This window comes from Typopeltis vanoorti, chromosome 1, assembly GCF_054136105.1.
Source record: "Typopeltis vanoorti isolate ZY-2024b chromosome 1, IOZ_Tvanoo_1.0, whole genome shotgun sequence".
Taxonomy (NCBI): Eukaryota; Metazoa; Arthropoda; class Arachnida; order Uropygi; family Thelyphonidae; genus Typopeltis; species Typopeltis vanoorti.
In genome coordinates this window covers 121,555,115-121,574,257 of record NC_143549.1, presented here as the reverse complement: position 1 = coordinate 121,574,257, position 19,143 = coordinate 121,555,115, and the positions used below count along the sequence as shown (strand labels likewise).

The 19,143-nt window shown below is 34.9% G+C and overlaps 1 protein-coding gene across 1 annotated transcript in view; it reads left to right on the top strand.

The window, feature by feature from the left end:
• Window positions 1-18,792, top strand: part of LOC150110368 (glutamate-gated chloride channel-like) — a 198,317-nt gene extending 179,525 nt beyond the window's left edge. Inside the window, exons 6-10 of the mRNA XM_090396849.1 lie at window positions 890-1,113; window positions 8,326-8,408; window positions 9,031-9,165; window positions 10,617-11,062; window positions 18,562-18,792. Of these exons, the coding sequence (XP_090252975.1) occupies window positions 890-1,113; window positions 8,326-8,408; window positions 9,031-9,165; window positions 10,617-11,062; window positions 18,562-18,792 (1,119 nt within the window). The remainder of the gene's footprint in view (window positions 1-889; window positions 1,114-8,325; window positions 8,409-9,030; window positions 9,166-10,616; window positions 11,063-18,561) is intronic.
• Window positions 18,793-19,143: the final 351 nt, after the last annotated feature.

The following is a 19,143-nucleotide window of genomic DNA, read 5'->3' as shown; positions in this document are numbered from 1 at the left end:
GAACCTTCTGTGGGACCATAGGCACAAATAAGTCTCATTGTCCAGTTCCCCATTCTCATATTTGCCCACATTACTCTACTTGAGACTGACTGCCATTCAAGAAGATTAGCCTCGTATTTTGTGTTGAATACTATGGCTACTCCTTCTTTTCCTTGATTGTCATTGCCTGAATATAACATTTTGTATTTATTGCTCAGAAAGATCTCACCAGTTTTGATCTTTTTTGTTTCAGTCACCCCTATTATGTCAATCTGGTACTTATCTAATTCCTCAGCTAGCTCCATTTCTTTGCCATTCAGGCTTCTTACGTTGATAGTACCGATCTTTAACTCTGGTGATGTTACACTCTTACACTCTTTGGCAGTTCATATATGGAAATATGATTCTTTGTCATAAGGTTCTCTACTAGAAATCATGAATATGATAGAGATCCTAAAAACCTTACCACTTGTATTTGTTTAATAGTGATTATAAGTAAATATTATTTACTTAATTAAAGATTTCCATCATTAACAATAGATGGATTTTATTTTTACATCTGTAAATAAAATGGGAGATTCACATCTTTCTCTTGAGTGAAATAAAAGGTAGCTGGTTTATTTCTATTTATATTTAAATATAACTAGAAATAATTATATTTAACTTTATACGAGTGGAATGTCCGATGCGTTTATGAGTGTCGTGATTAACTGCGACGAAATATTCCGATTTTAGTGTTGTTGCAACCTCAGAAGTCCAATGTCGGATTTAACAAAATCAGACACCAGCGATAGCGTATTTTCATTTCGGCAAGTACGCGATCATGATTTCCAGTCCCCCCCCCCCACACACACACCTCTTGGATTATCATTACCATAATATTTTCACTTGCCTTGTCTATTTCCCATAGGAATACAGTGTACAAATGACTTTACGAGAGCAGTGGAAAGACGAAAGGATGCAGTTTGATGACATGAGTGGACAGGTGCGCTATCTAACTCTCACAGATCCGGACAAAATTTGGAAACCAGATTTGTTTTTCTCCAATGAAAAAGACGGTCACTTTCACAACATCATCATGCCCAATGTACTGTTGAGGATCTATCCGAACGGAGATGTTCTCTACAGCATAAGGTAAGTTCCTCTTCATGTCTTCGCTCATTTATTCAATAAAAAATAATAATAACATAATAATAATAATTCAGTCCAGTATATTAAAACTCTTCGTGGTGGGAAACTTTGCTACGTAACACGCAATTCAATCTCTTTGTGAGATGAGAGAGAGAGAGAGAGAGAGAGAGAGAGAGAGAGATTTATCATTTCTTCCCATGCACTACATATCTGAAATCGCGACAGTTGATTTATTTAACGTTCTGAGGAGCACGTGCCCTTCGGAAATCAGTAAGTCTGTCCATTCGCGCCTACAGTTCCATGCTGTCGATGCCTATCTAATCTGTCATGTATAAGGTATTCTATCCTAATCTACATTTCGAATACAGGTGTATTATATTAACCTTTAGGCTTTTGTAGTCACCAAAGATCAATCGAACGACCAGAATGAACCAGCATATTGATCTTTGCGTAATTCAAGTACCGTTATATGTTTATCCCGAAGTATCCTCCGTTGCTTCAGGAATACACACACGTGTGGAGAAATGTATCGAACTATCTTGCGTTACCGTATTCGGATGAATGGAGTTTAACGTAGCTATCTGGGTCACGCGGTTTGATTTGCAATAACGTCGTGCAGAATCAATCTCGCTTTATTGACATGATGGTTGATTATTAACGGTAAACTTACACACAGTGAGATAGAAGGGGAAATATAAAGCCACATTAAGAGAGAGTAAAGTTAGGATAATAATCTAACGTTGCACAAAGCGGCATTCAAAGTTTGATATCGTCCATTTAAAACCATTAGCCAAAATATAACTTCTCAGCTTCCGATTGGTCTTATTAACTTCATAGGACTACTTTGTTCGACTGATAAAAGAACAGTAAACAACCATTGTCAGTGGATTAGTTCCCTGGTGGTGTCAAATTTATTATCATTATTTTTACCTTGGGTTGTAGAAGACTTTGGTCAACGTTTGGTAACATAGACACCTTTTATCCAGATAATTTATTATTTAATGTAATAATTTTAGAAATAGGAACCGATGATTTTTCTTGATCGCTATGCCTGTCTTTCCGAATGATCGATATAGAGTAATATTATACACAGATTAGTCACAATAATTTAAGTAAAATATTGATTTTTTTCGTTGCTGATTACTCTTGGTCAGCAGTTCAGAGTGGCAGAATTAAATCGGAATTCATAAAATACCAGCCGTAATTCTTTTGAATAATATCGTGCTTTCTTCGGTACCTCTCAATAGCCCTTGCAACCTTTTCATCGTTGTCATGTGGCAAACGAAAACGAAGAAAGAAAGAAAGAAAAGCGAAATATATACGTTTTTCTATATTTCCCACCACGAAATATAGAAAAACGAAATATAGAAAAATATAGAAATTTATCTTCACAATTTTTCAGATAAATTTTTCTTCCTGTGATGATCAAATTAACATATTTTTACAGCAATAACTGGAGTGCATTTCTTATGTGTATGTGTTAAGCAATTTTGTATCTTTTTTTTTTGAAGTATTTTTAAAGTTTTTAAAATAAGTTAAAGAAAAGCTATATGTTCTAATACGATACGTTTGATATTTTCTAAGCATGCTTTGATTATTTATTTATGTATTTATTTATTTGACAATACTTTATACTCAATATATTCCCTTCTTCAGCAAACTTATTCTAACATTTATTCCTAACTTCCTTCTCCTTTTTCTTCTTCGTTCTAAATATATTAAAGGATGATTTATAACATTTTGCTACTCTCTTTGTTCATAATCCATTTGTCTATTTCTAGCCAAAGAGTACTATTTATCCAAATAGATATAAATGACTTTGCTGATTATATTCTCTTTTATCATTTATTATTGACTTCAATATCATTTTATTGCTACTTTATAATTTCAAATGAGCAAAACATTTTCTGTATTCAGAGCTTGCATATCAAAATGAGCACCTACTTGGATTTTCAGTTGTATGGCATGCCTTTAATCATGCTATACAGAAATATAAGAAACATGATTATGTACGTAGGATTTATTTTGTTTACTGTCCAATTTAACTAAACTGTTTACAATCCTGATGGACATGGCAAATATCTCGAATTTGTCGCTTATTTCGAACTGTTTATAAAGCAGGCGGAGGTCACTTGTTTTTCTGAGGAAGACTCTCTCTGAACACAGAACAACTTCCTGCTAAAGGAACAGATGAGTTTTCCGACCACTAAGCTGAATTGTTAAATAAAATTAGCTGAGAACTAAGCGTAGTGCACTCTACCGTAAGCCATGTGTTTTCTTTAAATGTTCTGGCGGCTTCCAACTTGATTTATATCAGCAGCGACATTTCATGGTTTATGGTATCGCTCACCGAGCAAGTCATAACTTCTTACTTAAAATAGGATAAAGTGCATCTCTCTCTCTCTTTCTCTCTCTCTCTCTCTCTCTATCTATCTCTCTTTCCTCGGTTCTATTTGAGCATTTCATGTTTCAGTTACTACTGCCTGCGTTGTTCCTTTCGTAAATCTCTAAAGACGTGTTTCCTTTTAACAAATATTTTACTGTGAAATACTCCAGTTAGAATTCTCACTCATTCTTGCATCATCATCATCATCATCATCATCGCAGAAATTAATAGGAGCAAGAAGTAATTGCAAGTTACTCACTACATGAAATGACATTACTAATAGCATTTCACTTCCCACGTACAATTTACTGAAGTCTACGTTAAACACGTGCAGAGCTGTTTCGAAAAGAGAATCTAGCTGGATGTTAATAATGAAAAGTCGCTCCATCCCCCTCTCTCTCTCTCTCTTCAATCCTCTAAAGAACATTAAAATGAATTATTCCATGTATTGCTCTACATATGAGTTAAACATGTCCGCTTTCGTGAATATCTCGGTTATTCTGAATAATACAGCAATGCTAATGTTTAGGATGATCAACAGAAAATAGAAAGTGTTTATAATAATGCAGCTTCCCTTGTATTCCAACCTGTAGGCTAAAATTTAGTTCTTCTTCTTCTTCTTCTTCTTCTTCCTAACAGCTTTTCATTATGGGAGATACTGAGACAAGGAGTGAAGAGAGCTTGGTCCACCTTTGCTCCGAGTTTCTTGGTGTTGTACCACCTTGCCTCAGTCCTGAAGATATTTTCAGGCGCAAACTTTGTTTTCTTACACTTGGAAAAAGGAATAAACTAAATTTATTATTTTTCTGAGAAATTCATTTCTGCTGTTTGAATTAGTTTTTCATCATTCCTTTTTATGGTCCATGTTTCGCTTCCGTATAGTAAAGTTAGTTTTGACAAGACGTTATATAATCTGATTCTGGTGTGTTTTTGTACTAGGGTTGACTTAAATATATTATTTATTATGCCATTCACTTTTAACAAAGTTTGATATTTTAGTGTCTATCCCTTTTTCATCTTCATCGGATAAATCAAATCCCAAGCGTTTGAAAGTATGCACTTGTTCTAATATTTTATTATCTATCGCTATTTTACTTATTATTGGGTTTTCTCCTTCGAATGTCATTATTTTTATTTTATCTTTAGATATTATCATATTATATATCTTCTTCTTCTTGTTGTTTGGCACTACAGTCCCATATAGGACCTTGGCCTCCTATTTTTGGATTTCCTAACTCACAACGAGGTGGGGGTTGTTGCGCCCACGCTCAACCATGTGTAATTCTTTGTGAAGCGTTGTGTTCTTAAGTGTTGTATTTTTCTTCCCGCAAATTCGTTGTGTTTGCGGGAAGAATAAAATAAAATAAAATGAATAAAACCTCCAACGAAGATTGGTCATTAGTACCTTTATTCATGCAATCCATCAACATAAACGGTGGGCTGGTCAAGGTTTCCTGTATTCGTCATCAAAATTTAGAAAGAGAAAACGAACTGTAACCTAACTTGGGGCATAGTTCATGAAATAACAAAGTATTAAGTGGAATATGTGTTTGGTTTGAGAGCAAGCGAGGAATTTTTCTTGTCGACAACATTATTTAGGATCTCTTGGTATTAATTGGTTCTTAATGCTATGGATTCAGAGTAACATAATTTGGTTTGATTTTATTGGAAATCAATGATGGTGACTTTCCCGATTTCAGAGATGATATTTTAATTATTTTGCATGTAATGATATATCAGTAGTGTTTTTTGTTTGCTTAAATATTTTCTTTCAGGTGTAATGTGAATAATTTAGTAGAGAAATATTGCAGTCTCGAGAAGATGTTTCAATTTTCTACTGGTAGTAAAGGCAATTTTGCAATTAGAATCTTCGAAGATACCTCTATAGATTCTAATATGAATTTTTAAATTAAAATTATAATTTTAGTTTAAAATTTTAATGCTGTATGGCATTTAGATCTGCTGCTTTCGAAAAAAAGTGCATGTTGATTTAAAGTGCGTGCGTGGAATAATCTATTAGATGTTCTCGAGAACTGAAGACATTTATCGTGCGCTGGATTTCTTTATTTAAAGCAGTCGTTAAGAACAAGTATTTGTAAGCATTATTGGATCGTCTTAATATGACAAATCTTTTGGACCAGCATCTCGGACTTCTTTCTCGGACTTTCCCTCATGACAATCCTCCTGTTCTTGTTTCTCAAATTAGGAAGGAAAAAAAAATTCTTGGAAAATACAGTGAAACCAATTATGAACAAACCAAAGCCAAAGGCTGAAGTTTGTTTACAATCTTTAGGAGCTTCCTCCTGCTGAGAAAGCTCCTGGAGAGTCTGTCATGAAGAAAACAGTACCTCAGGTAATGCAGAAACAGCGTACTAATGAACATCGGCAACAACCAGAAAAAATGGAGACTAATTGATATCCTTCCAAGAATAGAGCAAAGTTGACTTGTCCTTCATGTGAGATGTCTTCATCTCTTCAGATGAAGACATCTCACATTAGCATTATTCCTGCATTAAAACATGGCTTCATTTATTTATTGTATACGCGCGCACGCACACACACACACACACACACACACACACACACACACACACACACACACACACACACACACACACACACACACACACACACACACACACGCACACACACGCACACACACACACACACACACACACACACACACACCTAGCTCTATTTTTTTTTCAGAAACATCAGTGTTAATTACAATTAGAGCTGTGCTGCTAGAGACTGAATTCTCAGCAAGCGACTCGTTTTCACTGTAAAGCAACTCCTATGGAAGAAGCTATGCTGTACAAAAATTAGAATATATTAAAAATGTATAACTTAAATTCATTTCGGTTAACCTTACATTTATTAACATTGAAACAAGAACCATTTTCACATGCCCACGCCTATTCAAATCATTCTGCAAGTACTGTATAACATCAGCACTCCTAATCCAAAACAGCAAATAGCTGTACGTCGCATTTCAAATCCTTCTCGATATCATCATTGAACTTTTGAAGATTCTCCCTCACCTTGTACAACTTTTTGATATCTGTCAGCCAGCCATCCTCATATCGATGCGAATAGTTTCGAATCCCATATTCTCCAACTTATGCAACAGTCTTTCATGCTGCATCTGTCAAAATTCTTAGCAAAATCCAAAAGTATCATTGTATGTCCATTTCCCCTAGCCTGACCCGAAGTTAACATTATTATAGAATGTGAACAAGTTGCTCAAACATGACCTTCCCTTAGTAAACACGTTTCACGTTGCAAAGTATAGTTCCTGTGTTAAACCATTTCTGTATGCGAGCCGTAAACAACTTTTCCAAAATCTTCACTACCACGCCAGGAATATTAATTAGGTCGCTATTTGGATGCATTAGTCTTTGCACCATCCTTATGCAAGGGGATTATCAGACATTCTTTCCACTCTTGAGGAATCTTTCCTGTTCTGAGACTCAAATTATATATCCTGGTCAAGTAGGCATTCCTTTGACCAGACTATATAATCTTGATGCTGAACATTCTTTTAGCATCCGTGCTGATGTTCCATCAGTTCCATCAATTTGTGCAACACATCTAGTACCTCCTCCTCATAAACACACGTTTCTTCATCCAATGAAGAGGTAGTGGTGAGGTTAATGTTGCATACACGAGTTGATGGATTTTAGCAAACTCGGCGCTCATTAGTTGGACAATTTGTTAGTATTTGTCACCCTCTCACCAACTGCATTAAGTAGAGCTATTCCTTAATATTCGTTCTTTCTTTTACTTGAAGCATAACGATAGAATTCTTTTGGCTAGGCAGAGCTAGTTTCCTTTCATATTCTTGCTTAGCCTTCCTTACAACAGTTGTGACTCTTCTTCCTTAAACTGACATCATCCTTATGCACGTGATATGCCTTCCACATCATCTTTTTCTTATGAATATCGTGCTTAATTAAATTGCATATCCATTTCACTCCTACTCTATTTATTCTTCTACCTCTAGGGTTACATTCTGATATCGCATCGTTTAAGTGTTTTTTAAACATTTCCCATGCACTGTCGAGATCCTTCCCATCGAACAACTGATACCATTACGCAGAACCAAGCATACTCCTCAGGTGGCCCTAATTCAGTAAAGTACTGAAGCAGCTAGTGGGAAATGGGTAGGATGTCTCCGTTGACGCCAGTAAACAATTTCTATGATGTAGGGATTACTTGTAGGAAAAGAATATTTCGTTCTTTGAACACCATTAGGAACAGATTGTACATGACGGTTTGGGCTGAAAACACAAAACAGATTTTATCATCATAAAATTTTTATTCTCTGAATGACCAATATAAATAATTTCTATGTCGCGATAATGTTTGTGAACTTTCAACTTCTGATATTTTGATAGTCGTGTTCCTTTTCATAATCGTCAAGCCACCAAAAAGTCTTGCAGAACGTTTTTCATCACCAAGTGTTATCTGCAATTAGGAATGACGTTAAAATGTACAAGCACTGATCACTTCAGCACCGATGACGAACATTGAATCAATTTAGCGAGACACGTGTACACAAAGAGACGTCATTGCTCATACGGCGTCACAAGGCAGTCTGATTTATCCATGAAACAAAGTTAATCTCGTTGCATTTCGAAGGGAATTCGTATTAACATTATTAAAATGTATGAGTATATGAAAATAACGTTTCGACATTATCATATAACTGGATTTTAAAAAGAAATTCAAGAATTACAACATATACAACATTGATTGAAAAACTGCAGCTATTAAAAAGTAAAATGATTTAACTTTAATGCAATATTTTTCTGTCTTATTTTTTACAGAATTTCATTAGTGCTTTCCTGTCCAATGGATCTGAAGTACTATCCCTTGGACAAACAGACGTGTTCCATTACCATGGTCAGTTGTAAGTAGCGTATTTCAATCTGTGATCTATTAGTGCATCTCGTTTGTATGTTTATCGAAGCATAAGTGGTGAATCTTTACCAAATGTTTAATGATTAATTGATTAAACGTAATAATTAATAGACAGACGACTTGGTTTGAGCTGTCTGTTAGTGTGACATCCTACATAATGTAACAATAATTAATAGGGGAAATGTAATTTAAATTGATTTGAAAAATCAATTTCAGATCGTTTTGTTGTTAAAAGCAGTTTATTTAACTAAAATTTATGTGTGTGTGTGTGTGTGTGTGTGCGCGCGCGCGTGCGAGAGAGATAGCGTGTTTCTTTCTCCGTTTTGCTTATTTAAGATTTTTTTTTTGGGGGGGGGGGGAGTTGCGCATCCTCCAATATTTCTAAACCCAAAATATAAATCGAAAACAAACAAAAAAGTAACATCCCTGTAGGATGCTCCGAAGAATGATTTTCCGTTTCTAAGATGTGGTGGGCCTGATTAAATCGTAATAGTAATGCCTCTCCGAGTGTCGCTTCTTCTTCTGAATGTGAGTGACACTTTGATTTCCTAGAGTGGACAATGTATTGATTTATGCTTCTTTATTGTCTTTTTTTTCTTTTCCTGCCTCAGACGGCTACACGACAGAAGACCTGGTGTTTCTATGGAAAGAAGGTGATCCGGTCCAACTGACGAAGAGTCTTCACTTGCCCAGGTTTACACTAGAAGCATTTCTAACTGATTACTGCACGAGCAGAACCAACACCGGTAAGTAATGAGCCTCATGAAATCGATGAATTGACGGAATACTGTTTAATCTTGCTCATGTTTTTATCTGCTCTTTAATCTGATTGTATTGCTTACCATTGCTAGACTATTTCATTGACTATTTTAATACGTTCCACAAGTGAATCTTCCAGTCTATTCGAAGGAATTCTCGTATGTTTTCATAAAGTGGCATAATTAATTTTATCATAATCATTCTGGAGGAGTGTAATGAATGTTTTTAGCACCGTCTTTGCTAAGGATAATATAATTCGGAAATCCAATCCTATAGAACAAATATATTACTTTTACAAGATATTTCTTCATAATCTTCGGCATGAGTTGTATTGCTATTGCATTACTTAAAAGATGAACAAGCTCTGCCAAAATCTGCTTATTTTGTTAATTCTTTTCTTGATTACGAGTTTGACTTCAGAAATGTTTATAGTTTTAAAGGCGACGATAATTTTCCTACTTGATATTAAATATTAATTAATGGATATTATTATTGAACATCACGTAATTCTTAGTAGTAGTATTAGTATTGGTGTTTAATATTATTTAATCATATTTAATTATTATTACTGACAACCAAATAATCTAATCATTTTATTTAATTAGCCGGCTTAGTTGGCCGACTGGTTAGCGTATCCGCTCTCCGTTCAACGGGTTCAATTCTCGCCAAGGACATGGATGTTTATTATGATTGTCTTTTAGTTGGGTGATAAATTTCATCACTTCTCTCTTATTGGAGGCCTAAAGTGGCTAGAAAAATTTCCATGTTCGGTCTCTGGATCAGGTTAAATATTAAAATACAAAAATACCCCAAATTATTGAAAAAAAAATCCTTCACTCAACCATAGTACTAATATTTGATAGATTCAAAACTTTTCATGGATGTGAGTCACAGGAAAATTAATATTTCTTAGAAATAATAGCACTAATTACAAATTACAAATACTTTAATTATTATTCAATAATATTTTATCATTTAAATATTTAATTTTTTGACTCTTTTAGACCTTAATTGCAATGTACATACCAATCCAGAATTCACTGATAGAAAATGCATAATTTCAAATACAATATATTGAAGTACTAGCTAATACGCACAGAATCTGTATGTTGTCCGTATTAGTTAGAAAAACATTAATGAAATGCGATGCAACCCCTTGCCAGAATTCGTGCATTTTGAAAAATGCAATAACAAGGCTCGTACGGAAGGTTTGCACATGTGAGCGCTAGTTCGCTTTCGAAAGTTTTATAGTTTCAAAAGGCAAACATTATTAGCTTGTTTGATATAAAATAATACTTTATATTTAGATTCTTCCTTTTAATATAGACTGCTTCCACGTGGAAGCCGTTGGCTCTTTTCTTCAAGTACAATGTTAATGACTACATTAGCTTAGTAGTCGAAGTAATGTGGATAATAAAAGTCTAATTTCTTTCTGTAGGTGAGTACAGTTGCCTAAAAGTAGATCTCTTGTTCAAGAGAGAGTTCAGCTACTACCTGATTCAAATTTACATTCCCTGTTGCATGCTAGTCATAGTGTCCTGGGTGTCTTTCTGGTTAGACCAGAATGCTATCCCAGCACGAGTGTCTCTCGGTGTGACTACATTGCTGACTATGGCCACACAGATCTCCGGAATAAATGCCTCTCTCCCTCCAGTCTCCTACACCAAGGCTATCGATGTGTGGACCGGTGTGTGTCTGACTTTCGTATTTGGAGCATTACTGGAGTTCGCCCTAGTGAATTATGCTTCCAGGAACGATGTCCACCGAGCAAACGCCAAACAGCAACAACAGCAGTTGCTTCAGCAACAAAGGAAGTGGGATATAGAACACGCTGCTGCCCTAGACGCAGACCATTTGGAAGATGGAACGACCACTTTTGCTATGGTTTGTATTCTTTGATTCGCTGTAACTATAAGTGTATACATTAAATGATGTCGTAGCCCAATGGAAATATATTATGAAGTATAATATATTTCATAATATATTATGAAATATATTATGCTTCATGCGTATGATATACACAAATGTTTAAAACTATCCAGTAATTGTATGAATACAATCAAATTTTGTTTGATTCTAGCCTAAAAGGAAAATGAAATTCGAAACAAAAAATTCTATAAAGATGCTTTGCCTCTTACATCGATGTCTAAATCTATGTTTTATGTAGCAGCTATAATCATTTGCCTATTAAAATGGCATTTTTATTTGCTTATTCTGTCTCCCCTTATCTCTATAAAGTGAATGTGAGTTAGCCGGTATTATATCAGCAGTAGTTTTTCTTCCGTAAATTCGAAACTTATTCCAGTTACTGTTGTTGTTTACCGGCTTCGATGTATGAAGTCCATCTAGGATGACAGCAGAGCATCAAACTCAAGAATTACTCAAATTCATAATTTGCATGTTTACATTAAATAAAACTATTATTAAGTAATCCTAATTATACGTAGGGTTAGCACGTTTATATTCATATTCATGGTTTCTTCTCCCCCCCCCTTCACCTATATTCACAAATTTCTTTATTTATTTATATACATTTTAACCGTTTATTATTCATTTACATGCATATTTATGCACAAACATATAACAACCATATTTAGATAACCATTCATTATAAATTTCAGTTAACTTACCTTTCAGCAAATAACAGGATATCTACAGGATATGGCCAAGTTACATACATTACTCGCTTCTGTAGCTAGTTAATGAAGAACATTCGATGGTTTTTCAAAGCGGATAGTAAAGTATAATTTATAACAAGAATCCGTAGTATTTTCAGACCTCGAAGATCCACCACTCGCCCGAAATGGCTTTCGTAATTATAATTTTACGACAAGCTGATTTACTGCTTCTTCTGTATATATTCTTCTGGGTAAACTGCGCGCGATCTCCTGGTGTCTGTTTGCGGAACGAAAAATCCTGCTTTCCTCGAAGAGGAACCCTCCTCCTCTTCTGTATGAGACTAGTTAACTCACATTCACTTAAAAGGCCATGATAAAGATGTTTTTTGCTTCCGAGACGGGACGAGGTCTTTTCAACGCAAGTGCTCCGTAGAAACAGACTGCGCAGCGGAAGTGTCTAATGTCATTGACTATCTTACTAGTCATATAGTACATCTTAATTTAGACATATATAACAGATTCCTACTGTGAATCTTATGAACTAATTTATGAGCTTCAATTAAATCTCCTCTCCGACATATGAAACACAAATTGCAGGTTAATCTTTTCGGAATCCCATCGATTCTCTTGACATCTATTAGAAATCCGAACAAATCAAGTTACGATTAGCCTGGCCAGATATTTGTTGTATGACGGTATCACGATGTATATCCTTTCTTCTATAATTTCGACTTGTTTAAATTAAGCTTGCAATCAGATGAATTTTACTTACTAATAGTCTTACCGGTATGTTTTCTTTACTTAATTTCTTTAAATTCCTAAAAATTCATTTAGAGTTAACCGGTTTCTTGCTAATTGATATCAAGAAATTGGTTGTCAGCAGATAGTATGAATTGATGGATTTTCTCAACCAGAAGTTTCAGCAATCGCAATTCTTGAGGTTTATGCTAAAACATTGCATATCGAAATCCACAGCCTTCTTTTTCGATAAAAGAGCTGTTATGTACTCGCCAATCAGTGCCTAAAACGAATGCTTAGATTGGAGTTGTGCAGCCGAAGCGCACATCATGACTAGTCTGTAAACCGTTGAAAAACTGTTATTTGCAGTAATGAAGTACAGATATACTCTTCAATTTAGAATGAATTTCGTGCTTGAAATCTGCCTAGAAAACGTTATTTATCAGAAGAATACATCTCATTCCTTCTTTAGACTAGACTCCTTGTCGTAGTGTCCAGCAAGATTTACACTGAATATTTCCCTGAGATACAGGTAAACTCCATATAATCTATACTTTAAAGGTGGAGTATGTTGAGTATGAACATCATAATGCATCTTGGCATATTGCAAGTGCTGTGGTCCGAAGAGCAGTTATCTTTTGGTGAAATCCTACAGTGCGAGGCCCAGAATAAGATGCGTTCAAAGATGGCTGCTAAAAAGAATTTGAAAGGATCAGAGAATACATAGATTCATTTCATTGCATGAAGACGATGAGTCTAGTTAACAGTAGTTGTAACGACCCTGTTCCAGAAAGTGGGAATATATAAGCTGCATTCGCAAGAAAGAGTCCAGATATGACCCCTATGGACATCTTAGAGAAAGAGCTACAACTTTGGCTAAGGGCAAGAAGACAGTACTTCCAACATCACGCTAGGAAATACCCCCCCACACACACACACACTTTGCTGGATTGCAAATATCTGTGTTCTTTTTTCAACATTCTGGGAAAGTCCACCTAGGAGATTGTCATCTGTAAATTTTTTGAAACATGCTATGGGACATTAAACATGTTTCAAAACGAATGCTGTCTCACCTGCCATATTTGACTAGAATCCGTTGAACGATTTAGATATTATGAGAAGAATTTGCAAGGAAGAAATGTTGTGTTTAAATCTTTTTTTGTTAAGGGATTTTAGAGTCAGATACTAGATTACAGACAATGAAGAAGTGAAATGTAATCCAAACAGGAAATTATTCGTATATATCATATTAAAAAGCACATAGCTTGTCAGATTATTATCACACTAGCTTAAAAATTTTTAAATGATCATAAATTAATCTGTCCCAAACTAAACAAAACCATACTGCTGAACGTTGGGCCAGTTGCTGATTTGAAAATTTAGTCTTTTAAGAGCATACGCGTAACGTTATGCGGAGAAAGTGAATTAAGTATGTAATTTCTTTCATAACTCCCCTACTAGAAGATGATGTTACGTCGTATCAAGATCTAGAAAAGAAAGAGAAGTCCAGTTGGTATACGTTTTAAATCGCTGATGGTTTCTAAACAGAGTGTAAGGAAGAATGTTTCAGAAAATATACGCAGTCGTATATGGAAGAGAAGCAAATTCAGCATGATTGTAATTCAGCTTTGAACGATGGATACTAATTCAGTGGAAGAACGTTATCTATGGAGGTGACTTTGTGGGCTTGTTACTGAGCGAGACTTAAGGACTTTTTTGGTGCGCATTCCAAATATGAAAACAGAATTATAATGCTGAAGTAATTTGGAATTTGAACAGAGTTAGCAGTTGGACGGAGAAGAAATTAGGATTCTTTCCAGTCCGATGGAAAGGACCCCTGATTTTTTCAAAAAGATTTGAGACTATGGAGATTGTGTTTGTACCAGGAAAAGAATAGAGATAAATGCCACTAACGAAGAAAAATATGATCATTTTTGCAGTGATGGTTAAATATTATCAAAAGATGTTTATCTAATATATTAAAAATTAAACGGTTTGCACACAACCGTTGAGAAATGCCCGCTGAGAATGTTAGCATGTTAGAGCACACAAAGGTGGATGAGTACTGGTGCGTGAGTACTTTTTTTTTGTTTTATATATGTTGATCTCATATACACAGAGAGAGACAGACAGAAAGAGAGATGATAGAAACGAAATGATAATACTCATTGGCGATCTTAATGTAAAAGTGGAAAAAGGTCATGTGTAGAAGAAACATCCTTAGGTTTCGAGGTTTGTGGAGACCGAAATGAAAATGGCATGATGTTTGTATCCTTTTGTGAAATGAACAACTTTGTCATTGGAGGAAGTAAATTCAAGCATACAGAAATACATAAATTGACTTGGTTCGCACCGGAGTGCAATACAAGAAACCAAATTGATCATGTTGCAATCAATAGTAAATTCGTAAGATCCATGCTTGATCTGAGAGTCAAACGTGGTGCAGATGTTGGTTTTGACCAATTCTTCTTAGTGACGAAGTTGAAATTAAAACTTCAAAGAGTATTAAGAAAGAAAAGAAGTTCAAGAACTGCATTTGATTTTGAAAAATTAAAAATTAAAGAAACAAGAGAGAAGTTTTCTTTGGAGATAAAGAACAGATTCAATACATTAGAAATAGAAGAAAATCAAGATGTAACAGTAGAAAACAATAAAGTAGAAGAATATTGGAAAAACTTCAGGAATACATACAATGAAGTTGATGAATATATAATTGGTAAACTAAGAAAAAAGAAAAATAAAGAATGGTTAACTGCAGAAACTTGGAAGATCATTGAAGAGAGAAAAAAGATTAAATCATTAATGAACAATACAAACTCAGAAAGATTTTATAAGGTGCATAACAATCACTACAATGAACTAAATAAAAGCGTAAAGAGAGCTGCAAGAGCCGAAAAGAAAAACTATATTGATGAATTTGCAAAAGAAGCGCAACATGCTGCAAAAAATGGACAAGTTAGACAACTTTATCAGATTATAAAACAAATCAATGGTAACAAAAAAGCAATCCCTTCCTCCAAAATCGAAGCAAGATGGAGAGACTATTTTTGAAGAAACTTTGAATGTAAAGGTAGATACAGGATCTCAACAGGCGCAAAATATTACAACTAGTGCAATACCCACTTTGAACATTTCCGAAGACGAGATTTCGTTGAGCGAAGTCAAAGATATCTTGAAGTCACTAAAATCTAACAAAGCATGCGGAAATGATAATATCAATGCCGAAATGTTAAAATCTGATCTTAACACAACTACTGCCAAATTACGAAGTTTATGGAAGACAGAAAACATTCCTGAACAATGGAAAGAAGCAGTAATTATAAAAATCCCCAAAAAAGGAGATTTGACCAAGTGTGAAATTTGGAGAGGAATAAGTTTGCTTTCAATTCCCGCAAAAGTTTTTACCAAAATTTTAATTAATAGATTAAAAAAAGGAAATCGAAAATTTACTAAGAGAAGAACAGAAAGGTTTTTGAACTGGTTGTGGAACCATCGAACAAATTTTCACTCCTCTTAGAAATATAATCGAACAATGTATAGATTTCAAGCCCCACTTTACCTAAACTTCATTGATTTCAGTAAAGCATTCGACTCAGTAAATAGAGAGAAACTTTGGAAAATGCTAGAAGAATATGGAATACCTTATAAATTTCTCAACATTATTAAGAATATATATGATGGCAGGAAATCTTGCGTGGAAGTAGATGGAAAACTTACGGACCTCTTTATCATTGAAACTGGAGTTAGGCAGGGTTGTGTGCTATCTGGTCTATTATTTATAATTTTAATTGATTGGATTATGACAAACTCAATTAATCATCAAGAGAGAGGAATACGTTGGGACTTTACATCCACACTGGAAGACCTTGATTTTGCCGATGACATAGTGCTCCTGTCCTCCAAGTTAAATGAATTACAGCTAAACACTGATGACTTTGCTCGCTGCGCAGAAAATGTGGGTCTACATATAAAAAAGAAGAAAACCAAGGTCGTGCAAAAATTGAAAAATCAAATAAAGAAATTAAGTTAAAAAATTAAGCAATTGAAGATGTTGATACTTTTACATACCTTGTATCAGAGAAATAAATAAACAAGGCGGCACTGACAAGAGGTTTTACAAAGAATTGCTAAACACAAAATTGTTTCTGGTCATTAAACAAATCATGAAAAGCATCAAATATTACGGTTAAAGTGAAAATTAATGTCTATAAATCTATTTGCTATATGCCTCTACTGTTATATGCCTTTAATACTTGGAAAATTACCAAGGCACAAAGTAATAAATTGGATATTTTCCAAAACAAGTGTTTAAGAAGAATTTTAAAAATCTTCTGGCCAAATACAATTACTAACGAGGAACTTTATAGAAAACCTTCTCGAAGTCAATAGATAAAGAGATTTGGCCAAGAAGAAGATGGAAATTGAAGGGGCATGGTCTTCGCATGGGGATAAACAGAATTTTCCAAGTAGAACTGAGTTGGGCTCCAGAAGGAAGACGCTCTAGAGGTCGTCCAAAATTAACTTGGAGAAGAATGATGGAATCCAAAATGAAGGGGGCAAGATGGGCAGAAGCAAGAGCAGCTGCGAGGGACAGGGGCAGATGGAAAACCAGCATTGCAGCCATATGTGCCAGTAGGCACGGAAAGACTTGGTGATGATGACGATGACAGGAAGAATGCTCTTTGAGTGACATCAACTGCCACAGAGCAGTTTGTGGGAACTGAAAACCCCATTCGAAAGATATAATTCTTTTAACAGGGAGAAGTCTATAAGTAGTAGCACATCGTTATCAAATTTGATTCCTCATTTTGATATCTTCCTAAATGCTGAGAGAGAGAGAGAGAGAGAGAGAGAGAGAGAGAGAGAGAGAGAGAGAGAGAGAGAGAGAGAGAGAGATTATCTCCTCGGTTCACTAGTTTTCTTTATAGATGAGCGGAAGACTTTTTATCATCCAAAGATGAAGAAAAATAAACAAAATCTAAGTAATTCAGTTTTATTTCAAATGATTCCTCTTGCAAATGTCTTTGTCGATAGTCGATATTTTACAGAACATCTTCAACTCATTGAGTAATAAACAGGATGTTTTCAATTTTGCTACATTTGAGTTAATCCTATTATCTTAACCAAAATTAAAAGTCATGACAAGAGAATCATATATATTTATCATCGCCATAATTCACAAATCCATATTACAGATGAATTTGCATGTCGGGAACAAAATCTTTTAACACAGAAATAAACGTAGATTTTTCATAAAAACCTTTTTTCCAAAATAATTTTACTTTTCTGTTTTTTTTTATTTTATGATATATATATATATATATATATATATATATTGTATTTATTTTTATTTCTATCCTTCTCTAATATTATTTTGACAGAGAAAATCTTTTGTTGTTGTTTTTGTCGTCGTCGTTTATTTGTTCCTGATTCTAATGTAAGCTAAAATAACAGCTTTATTTCTTCTAATTCTCCGTTGCGTGAAACATTGAGCGAGTTCTTTCGCCACTCCTTTCATATATCAAGTGGCGTGAGATGTTCTTTTCTAGAAGCTTATGATTATCTTGATTACGCTAATTAGTGTCTTTGAAATATGCTTTCCGTTGTCTTTTTTTTTTCCCACAAAATAATTCTTTGTAACTTTAATAAGTTTTCACTTCTTTATTGTTAACCGCAACTGAGATCTAATTTTTCATGGCATTAATTAAAAGATCTGTGTGTGTGTGTGTGTGTGTGTGTGTTAGATCTTAAATATGATGTCCAAAAAAATAAAAAAATGGTTATTCTTGCGATTTAAGGATGCTTTGTACAATGTCTGAGTATAATAACTAAATTCAAGTAAAACGTATTTTGTGTGTGTGTGTGTGTGTGTGTGTGTGTGTGTGTGTGTGTGTGTGTGTGTGTGTGTGTGTGTGTGTGTGTGTGTGTGTGTGTGTGTGTGTGTGTGTGTGTGTGTGTGTGTGTGTGTGTGTGTGTGTGTGTGTGTGTGTGTGTTAGATGTTTAAATTTCTTTTTCTCTTATTTCAGAAACCTCTTGTTCGTCACCATGGTGATATGAATTCGGATTCCCTTCGTCACTGCGAGGTGCACATGCAACCTCCTAAAGAGAACTTCTGTAAAGCTTGGTTGAACAAGTTTCCCACGCGTTCCAAGAGAATCGACGTCATCTCCCGCATCTTCTTCCCACTGATGTTCGCCCTCTTCAACCTTGTATACTGGACAACGTACCTCTTCCGAGGGGATAAAGATGGAGAATAATACCAGTCCGTCTTCGTATACTGGATGCGAGGACATCTTCAAAGTCCCCCACTAAGCGACAAAGTGATCTCCTCTGTCGTTCAAATTTTAGAGACAAACTCACACGACAGCATCAACTGTCAACAACTTTAGAATCTCGAACCCCCGAAAGAAGTTAAAGTGGGATTTGAAAAATTCAATGGTTCACTTCGCTACCGGCTTATTAATCAAATATGAATTTAGAGGCCTTATTGTTTATGACACGTTGAAGTTGATGGACAAGTCGGAAAGAAAATTATCTATTCTGAATTGTATTTCTTTTTCTTCACTGATTTTTCGTATCTTTCTCCGTAAGTCTCTAAGCCTTATCAT